At 35.6% G+C, this 15,908-nt stretch overlaps 1 protein-coding gene across 3 annotated transcripts in view; it reads right to left on the bottom strand.

Annotated features, from left to right (window-relative positions):
• LOC125266292 (E3 ubiquitin-protein ligase RNF43) overlaps positions 1–15,908 on the bottom strand; it is a 139,195-nt gene that overhangs the window by 11,198 nt on the left and 112,089 nt on the right. For all 3 annotated transcript variants that reach the window (XM_048186808.1, XM_048186809.1, XM_048186807.1), the window contains 2 exons: positions 1,035–1,112; positions 563–694 (listed from right to left, as the gene is read on the bottom strand). In XM_048186808.1, the coding sequence (XP_048042765.1) occupies positions 563–694; positions 1,035–1,112 (210 nt within the window). The remainder of the gene's footprint in view (positions 1–562; positions 695–1,034; positions 1,113–15,908) is intronic.

Here is a 15,908-nt window from a genome sequence, read left to right on the forward strand (position 1 = left end):
CTTTTTATGCACTCTTTCACAGCTCTGCCCATCTTTTCTTCTGAGAGACTCTGCCTCTCTAAGACATCCCTTTTATAGCTAATATAAATAATCAATTATCTTAATTAGTTGCTAGATGTTCTCCCAGCTGACTCTTTTCAAAATGTCTTGCTTATATATATTGCATCACACTGGTTTTTGCTGCATTTCTCAATTTTTTTAATCATTAAAAAGGAGGTAAATAAAGTAATAGCATGGTAAAAACATGATACTGATCATATACAATATGGTTTTAGTTGAAGAATATTAAGTTATGATTATTCTAAAGCTTACATAAACAGTATTTTCTTGTAAAACATCCTCCAATAATCATTGTTATATTTACAACTTCGAAAAATATTTTTTTTTTTAGCGTATACAGGTCAGTTAGCTGAACTAACTCTAACCAGTTATGGAAATTTAAACTGGTATTTTCAGCGGGAAGGCTTACAAACAGTAAAGCCTAGAAATGAAAAGACGTGTATGTATGTATACAGATTATGTATATTTATATACATAAATATGTATATGCTTGTTTACTCACCCATTTTGGCTCCACCCTGATGTCAATGAACACCATGGCTTCTTCGTTCTTGTTGACGAGTCCCATCAGTTCTTCAGCGTCTGATGACTTCACCAGCACAACCGGACGAGTCAACGAACCAGAATCCTGCAGCTGTGAGAGAAAAACACACAAACACACAAACACTTCAGGACCAACTGTCTGAGCACTAACTGGAATGTATGGATATATTTCAAACCGAAAGGCTTTGAAACAATGTTTAATAAATGAAGGGTGTAGAGTTACATTCAAGCTATTTTAAGCATTAAGAATTTTTTTCACAGGAAAAAAAGTTTAAATATGTATTAAATATTATATTTAATACAATTATTGACTACAGGGGGACTTCTTTTATCAGCAACTATTTTCCAAAAATTAAAAATACTAAAAATACAGTAAATAAAAAATTATAAAAAATTAAGACACACGCTCACACACACACACACACACATACCGCAGCAGCAGCAGCAGCTGGATCATCTGTGATGTCAAAGATGACAGCCTGAGCTCCTCTCTGAATCGCCAGACGAGCCTGAGAGAGAGAGAGAGAGAGAGAGAGAGAGAGTGTGTGTGTGTTAGTTTTGAGCCAGCAGATGGCAGTCTTATAAAACATATGGAGTCATTGAGTCCTGTCATTATGCAATTCAGCAGCGCTACTGACCCTGAGAGCGCACATGTGTGTCAAAGTGAAAGACTTTACTTTCAATAATTCCTGACACACAATACAAGACAGCTAGAGTTAATAGAGATCGACAAGTCTTCATGAAAACACACGAAATGCACCTTTTAAATTCTTACAGCTACTTTTCATTAGAGAGGATGTTCTATACCAAAACACACATGCACACACTTAATTATACATTTTCACCAACAACAAATGATTACAATATGAACATTTTTATTGACTAACATTAACAAAGGTTAATAAATGCTGTAATTGCTCATTGTTAGTTTATGTTATCTAATACATCAACTAATATTAACAAACGAGATCTTATTGTAATACTTCAGGATAAGAGTTTGTTCAATTGATATGTTTAAATGAGCTAATATCTAACTAGGTGAAAAACACACACCTTCAGAACAGTCTTTACCACTTCAGAGAAGGAAAAACTGAGTTTATACAATAGAAAAACACTAGTGCTTCCTTCCACCGTGTCAAATCCTCCCGCCTCCGTCAAGATAGATGCGCTTCTAGTGAGATTAGGAGGGAATTCTCCCCAAACAATGACCAATAACTCATCAACGGACTATTTCCTGCCCAACTGCTGGGAGTTCAAAGGTCAAAGGTTACAGTATGAACTGCAGTAAAGTATACTGTTGTGTTTCACACAATGCAAGCAGAGAGTTGGTAAAATGATTAAGCTGTCATAATTAGCAAAAGTCAAGAACTACTATTAAAGGTTACACGGCAAAAAATTATGTTCTTCCTCAGTATTTTTTAAACTTGTTTTCCAGTACGATTATCTAAACATCTTTAAATCAAGATACATTTACTTGAGAAGCAAAATTACTTAAAGATATGAGTTCATGCTTAAAATGTGATAAACAAAACAAAACAAAAACAAAACAAAAATCTGAAAATAGGGTTAGAAAAATGAACTTAACTTAAAGGGAAAACAGGTTTATTTCTCTGACACCATTTTTTCTTGTTTTAAGCATCAAGTCACTTAATTTTGACACATTAATATTTTAAGTCAGCGTTTCCCAACCTTTTTCAGTCACGGCACCCTTTGAAAATGTTAAAAATTTTGCAGCACCTAAAACACTAGTGTTGTCACGATACTGGAATTTCTAACTTCGATACGATACCTTGAAAAGTATCAATATTAAATACCATGGGGAAGAATCACCATATATACTGTCATATAGATATTTTTAATAGAGATGCACTGATACCAAATTTCTCCACTGATATGATAACGGATTATTCAGAGTGATATCTGCTGATACTGATAACGATACCGATAGTTTGGGGGTTCTGCCTTTTATACCTTCTTTTAAATTAATTATAATTTAATTATAATTAATAATTAATCATTATATTTTTAATTATTATATTTTGAAAGAAATACAAATAAAAAACATTATTCTCTCCATTTCATCAGCTCATTTCAGAGTAACTGGAATCAGTTATAAACAAACACATTACTCATATTAATATTAGCACACATTAAATTAAGATTAATTTAATATTTCTTAACTTTCTGAATGTTATTAATTCATATAATTACTATTAATAATGAACATCAAACTGTTTCCTTAGCATTTTCTTTACACAAAGCCCATTTTCCTGCCCTCTTTTGTTTGACAGGATATATCGGCCCTGACTATCGGCTGTTTTTAAACTATCGGCCGATAGCCGATATTGTGAAAATTTGTTTTTATTGGCTGATACCGATTATTGGCCGATATATCGGTGCATCTCTAATTTTTAATATGATCTAATTTTGTAGATAATATATCGGCCAATAATCAATATCGGACGACAAAAGCAAATTTTCACACTATCGACCGATACCGATTATTGGCTGACATATCGGTGCATCTCTCATTTTTAATATCTAATTTTGTAGATAATATATCAGCAAATAATCTGTATTGGCCGATAAAAGCACATTTTCACAATATCGACCGATACCGATTATTGGCCGATATATCGGTGCATCTCTCATTTTTAATATCTAATTTTGTAGATAATATATCGGCAAATAATCGTTATTGGACGACAAAAGCAAATTTTCACACTATCGGCCGATACCGATTATTGGCTGACATATCGGTGCATCTCTCATTTTTAATATCTAATTTTGTAGATAATATATCAGCAAATGATCTGTATTGGCCGATAAAAGCACATTTTCACAATATCGACTGATACCGATTATTGGCCGATATATTGGTGCATCTCTCATTTTTAATATCTAATTTTGTAGATAATATATCGGCAAATAATCTGTATTGGCCGATAAAAGCAAATTTTCACACTATCGGCCGATACCGATTATTGACTGACATATCGGTGCATCTCTCATTTTTAATATCTAATTTTGTAGATAATATATCGGCAAATAATCGGTATTGGACGACAAAACAAATTTTCACACTATCGGCCGATACCGATTATTGGCTGACATATCGGTGCATCTCTCATTTTTAATATCTAATTTTGTAGATAATATATCGGCCAGTAAACAGTATCAGCCGATATTGTGAAAATGTGCTTTTATCGGCCAATACTGATTATTTGCCGATATATTATCTACAAAATTAGATATTAAAAATGAGAGATGTACCGATATATCGGCCAATAATCGGTATCGGTCGATATTGTGAAAATGTGCTTTTATCGGCCAATACCGATTATTGGCCGATATATCGGTACATCTCTCATTTTTAATATCTAATTTTGTAGATAATATATCGGCAAATAATCGGTATTGGCCAATAAAAGCACATTTTCACACTATCGGCCGATACCGATTATTGGCCGATATATATCGGTGCATCTCTAATTTTTAATATTATCTAATTTTGTCCATCCATTGAAAGTCTAGGCAATCAATAACTTCTTCTGAAGAGATCACTTTTTATGATGACAGATTTTAATTTAGGCTTTTATTCATATATAAACATTGCTCAATTACCATTAATAATTAAGAAGATTTAAGATTTAAGATTTAAGAAGACAGGAAGGCCCGAGCCTTCTTCTAACCAGAGGGTCATTTCCTGCACTTCCAAACCAAGTATTACAGTAACAAAACTGAACCGGAAAGAGCTGCGCATTGTGTGGACCGGTAAAATGCAACTGATGCTGCAAGTGTCATTTAGTTTCCTGGGCAGAGTTTCCCAAAAGCATCGTAAGCCTAAGTTGATCGTAGCTCCATTGGTTTTTGGGAAACGCTACCCTGCATGACTGAGAAAATAAATGATAAAACTATGGTACAAATGTGAATGCTCTGGACAGACTGAGCTGCTGTGTGTTAATAACAGGGCTGATGTCTGCAGACAGCTTCTGCAGAGAAAGGAAGTGCAATCACAGGCCTGTCATTAGCCTGTTAGACGTGCTTCTTCAGATAAAAGTTTTAGGCTACGTTCACACAGTCAGTCAAAAATATTATTTGTGTATCCGATTGGAATCTGATGTAAATTATTTGCTGACCACACTGTGTATCACAACTTTGCAACAACACAACATTGTTTCTACAGCGACTTTCAGCATGTTTCCTATAACAATATCTGACATGTTTATGTTTTACGTGGCGTGAGAAAGTGATGCAAACCACACAAAATCAGATCAGAAATGGACTTCCAGAAATTCGGATTCCAATCGGATATGCACATAAATTGGATTTGGACTGAAAATCTGAACGAGGCTTAAGCTGTACTTAAAGGGCACCAATTATGCCCATTTTCACAAGATGTAATATAAGTCTCTGGTGTCTCCAGAATGTGTCTGTGAAGTTTCAGCTCAAAATCCCCCATAGATCATTTATTATAGCTTCTCAAATTTGCCCCTATTTGGGTGTGAGCAAAAACACACCGCTTTTGTGTGTGTCCCTTTAAATGCAAATGAGCTGCTGCTCCCAGCCCCCTTTCCAGAAGAGGGTGGAGCTTCAAGAGCTCATGCTCCGGCATAGCGGTGTAGGACAGATTGCCAGAACACTGGCAACAACAAAACAGGACAATCTCACGCACTGAAAATGTCAGAAACCGTCAGTAGTGGTGTTCAGCCTTATATCTTTCAGAATCGAGTGTAAGATGACTTCCAGAAGTGTGTGCATGAAACTCTGCTGCTTTCAGCTGATTGGCCAGATGGAGCAGGAAGAGGCAGAGCAACTGAGAGCGGTGTGTGTGATGCATAAAGAGCTGATATCTGAGTGTGTGTGTGTGTGTGTGTGTGTGTTTGAAAAAACAACAACTGGCAAGATAGAAGCAACCAATTTTAAATTTCTGTATAAAATAATTTTAAAAATCAGTTAACACTTTACAATAAGGTATAACTACATTAGATAACATGAACTAATGATTTATGAATCTTAGTTCTTGTTCATTTCTACATTTACTAAAACATTATTCAAAGTTGCTTTTGTTAATATTATTTAATGCACCTGAGCTAACACAGACAGTTGTATTTTTATTAGCTAATGTTAACAAATATCAATAAATACTGCAACAAATGTACTGCTTATTGCTAGTTAATGTTGGTTAAGTCAATGCTTACTAAAGGGACCTTATTGAAAAGTGTTACCAAAAATATAATTCTGACTGTCACAAAAAATGTTTCTGGAAAACTAGAGAAATAGTTGACCTATATTTCCAATTTAGTCACCCTCATGTTGTTTCTTTAGTGAAACACAAAAGACATTTAAGTGAATGTTTACACTGCTCTTTACTGTACAATGATAGGACACAGTGACTAGGCACTAAAAATGACATAAAACAACCATAAAAGTATCATAAATTTAGTTCATGTCTCTAAACTTGACATGCTCATAATGTACTACTGAATGAAAGTTGTGTTTGACAGAAGAAATTACAGCATACAGGTCTGTAATGAGATGAGGCTGAGCAAATAATGACAGAATCACATTTTTGAGTGAATTAAAGCGTTAGACATTCATCCTCATCCTCTCTTTCTTTCTCTTCACTAAATCACTCGGCAGTTCATTCAAACACAACACACAATCATCCCTCTATCTACCGTCCAAAACCACAGAGACTAAACCCTCAGATGATTAAAGTCTGCCACACACAGAGAATAAATATATATTTATAATGTTTTTAAAAGAAGTCTCTTCTGCTCACCAAGGCTGCATTTATTTGATCAAAAATACAGTAAAAACAGCAAAAATGTGAAATATTATTACAATTTTAAAATAGCTGTTTTTGTGAATATATGTTCAAATATAATGTATTCCAGTGATCAAAGCTGAATTTTCAGCATCATTCCAGTCTTCAGTGTCACATGATCCTTCAGAAATCATTCTAATATGATGATTTGCTGCTGTAATGTTCCAAAAGATTTCTACTCTAAATAAATGTTGTGTATTTTAAAATTTATATTTTAAATATTTAATGGTCTTTATTCATTCATATATATATATATATATATATATATATATATATATATATATATATATATAAATGTAAACATTTATATATCATATTATATGAAAGCAGACCTACTACAGGTAGGTGATTGGTTTACAGTCGTGAACTGTTACACGTGAGCTGGGTAAATCTCTGACAGGGTAAATTGTGACATCAAGCACGGGTGACGAGTTACCAGCGAGGCCTCGGGCTCCGAGCAGCAGAGTAATTAGCCAGTTCTTCCTGTGCTTTCATTCGCCACATGAAAACATTCCTGTTTTGATCCGTATCCTGTTATTCCATAAGACCTGTGAATCCGATCTACCCAAAAGTATTTGAGCACTTAATAACCAGACCCACACTGAACATCGGAACCTCTCTCTGCTTATTGTAAGGGAAAATCTGTGGAATGGATTTAAATACAACCCGAATTCTGGAAATGTTGGGACGTTTTTTTAAGAAATTTGAATAAAAAGAAAACTAAAAGACTTTCAAATCCCATGAGCCAATATTTTATTCACAATAGAACATAGATAACATAACAAATGTTTAAACTGAATAATCTTACAATTTTATGCACAAAATGGCTGCAGGTCTCAAAATAGTTGGGACGGGGGCATGTTTACCATGCTGTAGCATCTCCTCTTCTTTTCAAAACAGTGTGAAGATGTCTAGGCACCGAGGTTATGAGTTTCTGTAGTTTTGGAGTTTGAATTTGGTCCCATTCTTGCCTGATAGAGGTTTCCAGCTGCTGAAGAGTTTGTGGTCATCTTTGACGTATTTTTCTCTATAGGTGAAAGATCTGGACTGCAAGCAGGCCAATTCAGCACCCGGAGTCTTCTACGATGAAGCCATGCTGTTGTAATAGCTGTAGTATGTGGTTTTGCATTGTCCTGCTGAAATACACAAGGCCTTCCCTGAAATAGACGTCATCTGGAGGGGAGCATATGTTGCTCTAAAACCTTTATATACCTTTCAGCATTCATAGTGCCTTCCAAAACATGCAAGCTGCCCATACCGTATGCACTTATGCACCCCTATACCTTCAGAGATGCTGGCTTTTGAACTGAACGCTGATAACACGCTCGCTCCTCTTTAGCCCGGAGGACACGGTGTCCATGATTTCTAACAAGAATGTCAAATTTGGGCTCGTCTGACCATTGAACACTTTTCCACTTTGAAACAGTCCATTTTAAATGAGGCTTGGCCCACAGGACACGACGCCGCTTCTGGACCACGTTCACATATGGCTTCCTTTTTGCATGATAGAGCTTTAGTTGGCATCTGCAGATGGCACGGCGGATTGTGTTTACCGACAGTGGTTTCTGGAAGTATTCCTGGGCCCATTTAGTAATGTCATTGACACAATCATGCCTGAATCTTTTGAGGATGTTATGCACTGTATATGATGATATTTGCAAAGCCTTTGCAATTTGACGTTGATATTTAAAGAATTCCATAATCTTTTTACGCACTCTTTCACATCTCTGCCCATCTTTACTTCTGAGAGACTCTAAGACATCCCTTTTATAGCTAATCATGTTACAGACCTGATATCAATGAACTTATTTAGTTGCTAGATGTTCTCCCAGCTGAATCTTTTCAAAATTTCTTGCTTTTTCAGCCATTTGTTGCCCCCGTGCCAACTTTTTTGAGACCTGTAACAGGCATCGAATTTTAAATGAGCTCATTTAGTGAAAAAAAAGTTTAAACATTTGTTATGTTATCTATGTTCTATTGTGAATAAAATATTGGCTCATGTGATTTGAAAGTCTTTTAGTTTTCATTTTATTCAAATTTAAAAAACGTCCCAACATTTCAGGAATTCGAGTTGTATGTTGTATAGGTCTCAGTTGTTATCATTAACAAATATTAACAATGTACAACATTTATTAACCTGTTAATGTTAGTTGATAAAAATGTCCATATAGTTCACAGTGCATTAACTAATAATAATAAGCAACTTTTGAGCTTAAAATGTATTCGTAAATGTTGAGATTAACATTAAGTATTGTTTATTCTTAGTTTATGTAGTTAACTAATGTTAATAAGTGAAACCATATTGGGAAGTGTCACTAATGTTGGTTGTAATGCAGAATTACTGCAATTTAATAATTTTCCCTTGAAAAAGTAAAGTAATGATTGCTATACTGAGTTATATATATGACGCATTGTGGCTCATCCAATCAGAATTTATAGTCTGAACTATTTCTTTTGCTTTATATCCATCAAGTTCCAAATAAAAACTGGATTATACAAGAATAGACATTACTGCATAATTGTTTTATACATAAACCATGTTTGAATGCACTTTTTAGACATTTTTCGGAAAAATAACTGTTGTGTAATATAAATTATCCTCACACGCCTCCCGCTGAGAGGTGCTGAGGGGAAGACGTGTTGACAGGGGGATTGTGGGAGTTTTTGTCCAGGCTTGAGAATGAGAGAGAGACCAGAGGGGAAAGACTGAGATAGGAAATGTTTTTTTCATAGCAAGGTGTGACTTAATCTCCTCTAAGGAGCCTAAATGGCCTGTATTAGCGCTGTGACGCATGTCTCTGCTTGCTGCTACAGAAACAACAGAGAAAATCAGTGCAGCAAATCACATACTCTCTTGAGTACTTTGTGATTATTTACTTTGTGACTCCTAAAAAAAGTATGTTGTATATAGTATGAATGTAATCTGGACGTACTACATCTGCCATGTTGACATTATCATCAGTTGATTTGCTTCACTGCCATTCACAAATCCTCTCCCATGGCCTCATGGGATAGTAAAGTGTCCATCGTTTGCACACTTCAGAAGTAGTAGGTCATCCGGGTACTTTTTGTCACATACTGTTTTTCACATACTACTGTATATAATAGGGAAGTCGAAGAATCGTGATAAAAAATGATCACTGCACAAAAATCTGAAGCAGCACAACTGTTTTCAACATTGATAATAATCATAAATGGTTCTTGAGCATCAAATCACCATATTAGAATGATTTCTGAAGGATCATGTGACACTGAAGACTGGAGTAATGATGCTGAAAATTCAGCTTTGATCACAGGAATAAATTACACTTTACTAAATATTCACATAGAAAACAGTTATTTTACATTGCAATAATTTTTCACATTTTTACTGTATTTATGATCAAATATATTCAGCAGTGTTAAGCAGAAGAGACTTCTTTTAAAAATATTTAAAAATCTTACCAGCCCCAAACTTTTGAACGGTAGTGTACATCTATTTATATTAATTACATCAACAAATATTTAATTTAATATAAACTGTAACTCATCATACTCAACCTCCCTACATCTAGTAAAGAACTTTCCTGGTGTCTATTATGATAATTGCATTCTAACAGTCACAAATCTGGTGTAAACACTTCTTAAGACCACAAAACCATTGATTTCAGGATCATTTCCAATCCCAAACATCCACAGGGAATACGTTTGGTGCCAAATCTCCTGCAGTTCTCACTCTCTCTCTGTCACAGGGCTTCACTTGTTTGCCTTTTGCAATCGATTCAGGAATTCCAGCTTTAAAAGGGTGTTTGCCTTTCCTAAGAAGAGAGCAAGAAAGGAAAGACCGCCGCGGAGGAGCCGGAACGGAGCCCAGGAATTTAGCTTTTATACGCTGCTGGTTTAATGTGGTTATGAGCACATCCAACGCTGTGAAACCAATGATATCATTCCCACCGTGTGTGTGTGTGTGTGTGTGTGTGTGTGTATACACACCTGATCCAAACACGACGCTCTACAGCATCTGTTCTCGCTTTGAACTGAGTTTTACAACTTAAACACACACTTTCATTTGTGGATAAACTAACTGCAGCAGAAGTAAACAGATGTGTACTTGTGTACAGTAGAGACGGGACGGATCCCACACCGCTCTCAGTCTGACTAACAAAACACATGACTGAGGAATCATTGACTACGTTTACATGCACCTCATAATGTGAAATTTAGGCATGAAACTTTACCTCATGTAAACGCAGTTCTTCGATGTAATTGATGTGATTAAGCTCATAATTATATAGCAACCATAATCATAGTAAAACGTGGCATATGCCGATCTCAATAAACAGGCATGTAAACGCTTTAATGGCATCTATCCCACTCTGACCAAAATGTGCGTGTGCATTTTTGGGGTGATGAAGACACTGTGCAGTATACTGATGGTTGACAACATTGAAATGGAGACATTTATAGGCATGTCACCAAAAATAATCACATTATTGGTGCACATGTGAACATAGTCACTCGTGATTCGAAGCACACACTTACACGTCTCTGGTGATTCAATCACAAATAGTTACGGGACTTATGAACGGATGTTAATGATTTCCATTAAGACTGTATTAGGACTTTTTTGCTCCCTTTTTGAGCTGAACGATTTTTTTGTTGTTGGGTGTTTTCACTTAGGTTTAAAAATTCTCCATAGGGCACATTTCCACTGTTTTTGACCAATTCAGTATGAAATAATAATAATAAATATAGCTGCGAGCAGAAATTATTGGGGTTCAACCACTTTAAGGTCTTTAAGCACTTGCATAAAAACGTATAATGTTTTAATTTGCAAGCATGTAACCATCTTGATCATAGATGGAAAAAAACATTTACAGGCAAATTACCATAGGACATTTATGGTTTGTAAAGCTTTTTAACAGTTATCGAGGTTGAGTCAAAAACCTAGGACTAGTTTGTTCGCCAAAGTTTGTTTTTCTCCAATATTTAACGAACAAAAAAACAGAAACAGAACAGAAAAATTTAGCGGTCCTAGAGGCAAAGTTGCTCAGAATGAGGAGTATCATGTGGTACGAATGTCGTGGGTGTGTGCGAAAAATCATGTGATATACAATCCTTTATGCACGTGAAAAACACAAAGGTGCCCCCCCCGGTGGCCAATTTCTTTGGAATTTCTCACAGGCCCAGCGAGTTTCTTTCTGATCTGCCTCCATTAACCTTGTCTGATAGCAGCTCAAAATTCATTGGCCGCCACCAGCCCTGTTTTTTGAGATATGTGAATGTCCAAGATGCCAAGACTGCCTTTGAGGACAAAGACACTGCATGCCAATTTTCAAGTCAATCAGACACAGGGTTGGGTAGTTATAGCCATTTTTAGGTTTGTCCATGTTATAGCGCCACCAAGTGGCCAGTCGCCACGCCCTTTTTCACGCACATATGTGTGCCGAGTTTGGTGAAAATATCTAATTTCATTCAAGAGTTATAACCATTTCAATAAAAAAGACACTTTTTAGGGACCATGAATTGAAATTTCAACTTTTTTTTTTTTTGATAATTATTGACGATCAGACTCCAGAGAATCTTGCTGCACTGGTTTGCTGCACTAGGACTAGGCTTTTTCAAAAATCCAAAATTCCCGAAAATTTCACGAAGTAACGACCGAATCAAAGGCATGCATTTTCAAGGATTCCAACAACATAAGACACTTGATTTAGAAGTTGTGAGCCATTCCGTACTTTTCGCCACTTTAGCGCCCCCGTCAGGCTGATCGGGGCGAACCTTGGTGACGTTGAAGACAGTGTGAGTACTACCAGCGCTCAAAGTTTCAAGTCTCTATGACTTACGATTTGGTCTGCCCGATCACTTTTAGGGGAGAATTCTGATCCTTGGAAATTTTAACTATTACAATAGAATTTCAGCGCTACTCGCTTCAACCCCTAATAATAAATGTTTTATTTTAGCTTCACGCATTCTTTTTTAATCATCACTTGAATGTGGGTAAGCAACATTTTGAACAAAAAGCTGAGAAAATCATGTTTTTGTCAAAGACTACAACATGCATAAGCAATGCTTCCATCGCTGGTTTCTGCTTCTTCTTCACCTGTGCTTTGATCCAGAGAGTCTGTACTCTTTCAGATGATGCGTAATAGCGCCCCCTACCGTAAAACAGTGAAAACACAGAAAAAAAGCTGGAAAATTCCATCAGTGGCGGGGAAAGAGTTTTATAGTACAACTGTAAAATTGCAATACTAACATTTACAGTATGTCTTCATTTCTTCATTTTCAAACGTTAAACCATCATTTTGACCGGCACTTTGCTGGTAGCACATATACTTAATTATATAACAGTCTGTGCAATTTGACAAACGCACCAAGTCATATCATGATAATGGTTTTGTTTCGATATATTGTGCAGCCCTAATTTCCATCCTTCTCTGTATCGTTCTATCAGTAGAAATACTCACAAATGAACCATCAACTGCTAACTCAGACTCGCCACATATGCTTTTAGTGCATCATAGCAAGAAAACCAACTCAAACTGAGCATGTGTTTAGGACTTATAGTCCCATCTCCGTTATAAATGTCAAGATTTGGCCACTGACGTCTGGAAATACAACAATGTCCCTCTGCTGTAGGGTGAAGTAGAGTCAAGACTGCCTGAACGTCTGAGTCACGGCTATAAATCCACAGCACCGCCCTGTTATATGTCCTTCTAAGCAGCAGATCTTTTAGCTTTTTGGCCTGATGATGAAAAGATTCGAGAACAAAGTGGATATTTTAGAGGACATCACAGAGCATTAGATTTTATGCATTTCTTGAAGTTGAACAAATTTAATAATCCACTAGAATGAAAAAAAGATTTACAGTGACCCTCAAAAATGAAACAAATGGGCTATGTTCAGACTGCAGGAAAATCAGGATTTCTTTTTTGCAGTTCAGACTTTCAAAAACAGCCTTAATATGCATATATTTTATTCAGTGCATGTTTATTGAATGTGTAGTTGCACTGATCTAACACTTCTGTTAACACTACAGTTCGAAATTTTGGGGCCAATTTTAAGATTTTCAAAAATGTTTTTAAAAAAAGTCTCTTCTGGTCATCATGACTACATTTATTTGATCAAAAATACAGTAAAAACAGTAAAAATGTGAAATATTATTACAATGTAAAATAGCTGTTTTCTATGTGAATACATTTTAAAATATAATTTATTCCTGTGATCAAAGCTGAATTTTCAGCATCATTACTCCAGTCTTCAGTGTCACATGATCCTTCAGAAATCATTCTAATATGTTGATTTGCTGCTCAAGAAACATTTATGATTATAATAGAAAATTAAAAGCATAAAAATATAATAAATGCATTAAAAAAAATGTACTGACCCCAAACTTAGCTTACACTTAATTTAGTGTATTATGTCTTAATTAGCAGGGTTTAACCTCCCTAAACCATATATCCTGAATCCTGACCTAAACTTTCAACCCAAACCAAATTACATTCCCTCCCCATTCACCCGGTCCGACCCTCCAGCGATCCCCGTCCTCTGACCCGCTTCCTCGTCCCGGCGTCCGTGTTCTCCAGCGCAGGCCCAGGCCTGATCCGCAGAGGTATTTTTACGGCCAATTAAACAGCGGCTGATCTTCAAACAACACTCGCTGCAGCATCAAAGGCAGAAAAATTACGACAGGAAAATTTATATGCGGCGCTGCAGGCCGTCGCAGAAACACCAGCGCCGACGGGCAGGTTCACATTCCCTCTATGTGTGCAGTACTGGAAAACAGCTCAGGCTTGGGAAAAATCCGGCAAGCTGTTTTAATTGTATCACTGTTAAATTACAGCTATGCAATATTTTTTGTTAGTGTTGTTCTAAATGAACAATTTAAAGAATGAGCAAGTCAGGGTTATTATCATTAACTAAAACTATTAAACACACTTCTGATAACTGAAATAAAGCTTTAATAAAATAAAATGTAAATATTAGTTAAAAACTAGGAAAATTAGAAATGTTGCCTTGGTGATAAACTGAAATAAGTTTAAGTTTATTAACTGGAAATAAATAAAAACTTAAATGAATCTGAAATAAAAATTAAATCTAAATAGCAATATATATAAAAAAACTGACAAAAAGCAAATGAAATGACCAAAAATTTTATTAAAATTAACATGGAAATTAAAAATATATAAATAAAAGCTAACTCAAAATAGCGGTGAACGGAAACAATTTTGTGTATCCATTTGCGGCAATATCAGAAAAACAAAAAAAAACAAAAAAAAACTTTTTCACATACACTTACTTATTTTTCAGATATCCATCTTTCTTTCATTATTGGGGGAGTTTTGATGTTGTTCGTGACATTTGCACTGATCGGATTCATCCGCGCAGGAGCCGAAGCACAACTCATGTAATGATCAAAATAATGTTCCGCCAGAAGTAACTTGTAGTTTTGTGCTTCAACAGCTAGAGGTCACATCTAGTATAGTTTTAAATGGCAGTATGTAACTGTAAGTCCCGGAGTTATATTTAGAGCGGCATTCCTGAGAGTTCACACGCACCGTGACACCGTCAACCATCTGACATGTGAAAAAATGAGCGCACCTTCAAGAATGACACGACACACAAACATTTTGCATTCCCAGTTTCCAAAAGCAGCTTCCACCGCTCCTGCGCCACACACACACATACGAGCACGAACACACACTTTGCCTAGCTATCTATCAACATGAGGACAAATGACACTCAATTCAAAAGACATTCAGTAATTCAGTAATCTGACTGCACTGACACTATCAGATGAAAACAAATCTTGAATTGAACTCAATGACACTATTGTCTTCTGTAGAGCTGCTTTACTCCTGAATCAAATTCATTACATAATGTATGAACTTTGCATCATTGACACAGTTATTGAACTAAACTGAATGAATAATGAACTGACTCAAGCTGAATGATGACACTTTAGTTTACTGTAGAGCTGCTTTACGGCTAAAATTGAATTTGCTTTTACAACATCAACACTGTAATTCTCCTGTTTATTATGGTGAAGCTGCTTTGAAAATTGTATAAATGTAGTAATACTGTATAAACGCTATAGTAATAAATGTGACTTGACTTTGCTTGACAAACATTGCTTTCTTCTGTGAAACACACACACACAAAAAAAATCATGTCACATGATAGTTCAGAAATCATTCTATTTTTTCGTATATGTATAATTTTTTGTTATGTTTAATATATTTTCCTTGGTGAGCAAGAGACTATTAAAACAAAACACCAAACTTCCATATTAATATATCTAAACTCTCTTTATTACAATTGATCAACTCTTTAATTTTTTTTTTTAAATACCTAAGGATGGAAAAATAAAATTGCAAAGTGGTTGCCTGTGTGGTCACTCTTGCTTTCTATTCCTCTACACTAAAAGAACCCAAGCTGGGTTGAAATGGACAAACCCAGCATTTGGGTTGTTTTAACCCAGTGGTTGGGTTAAATG

This window comes from Megalobrama amblycephala, linkage group LG4 (genome assembly GCF_018812025.1).
Source record: "Megalobrama amblycephala isolate DHTTF-2021 linkage group LG4, ASM1881202v1, whole genome shotgun sequence".
Taxonomy (NCBI): domain Eukaryota; kingdom Metazoa; phylum Chordata; class Actinopteri; order Cypriniformes; family Xenocyprididae; genus Megalobrama; species Megalobrama amblycephala.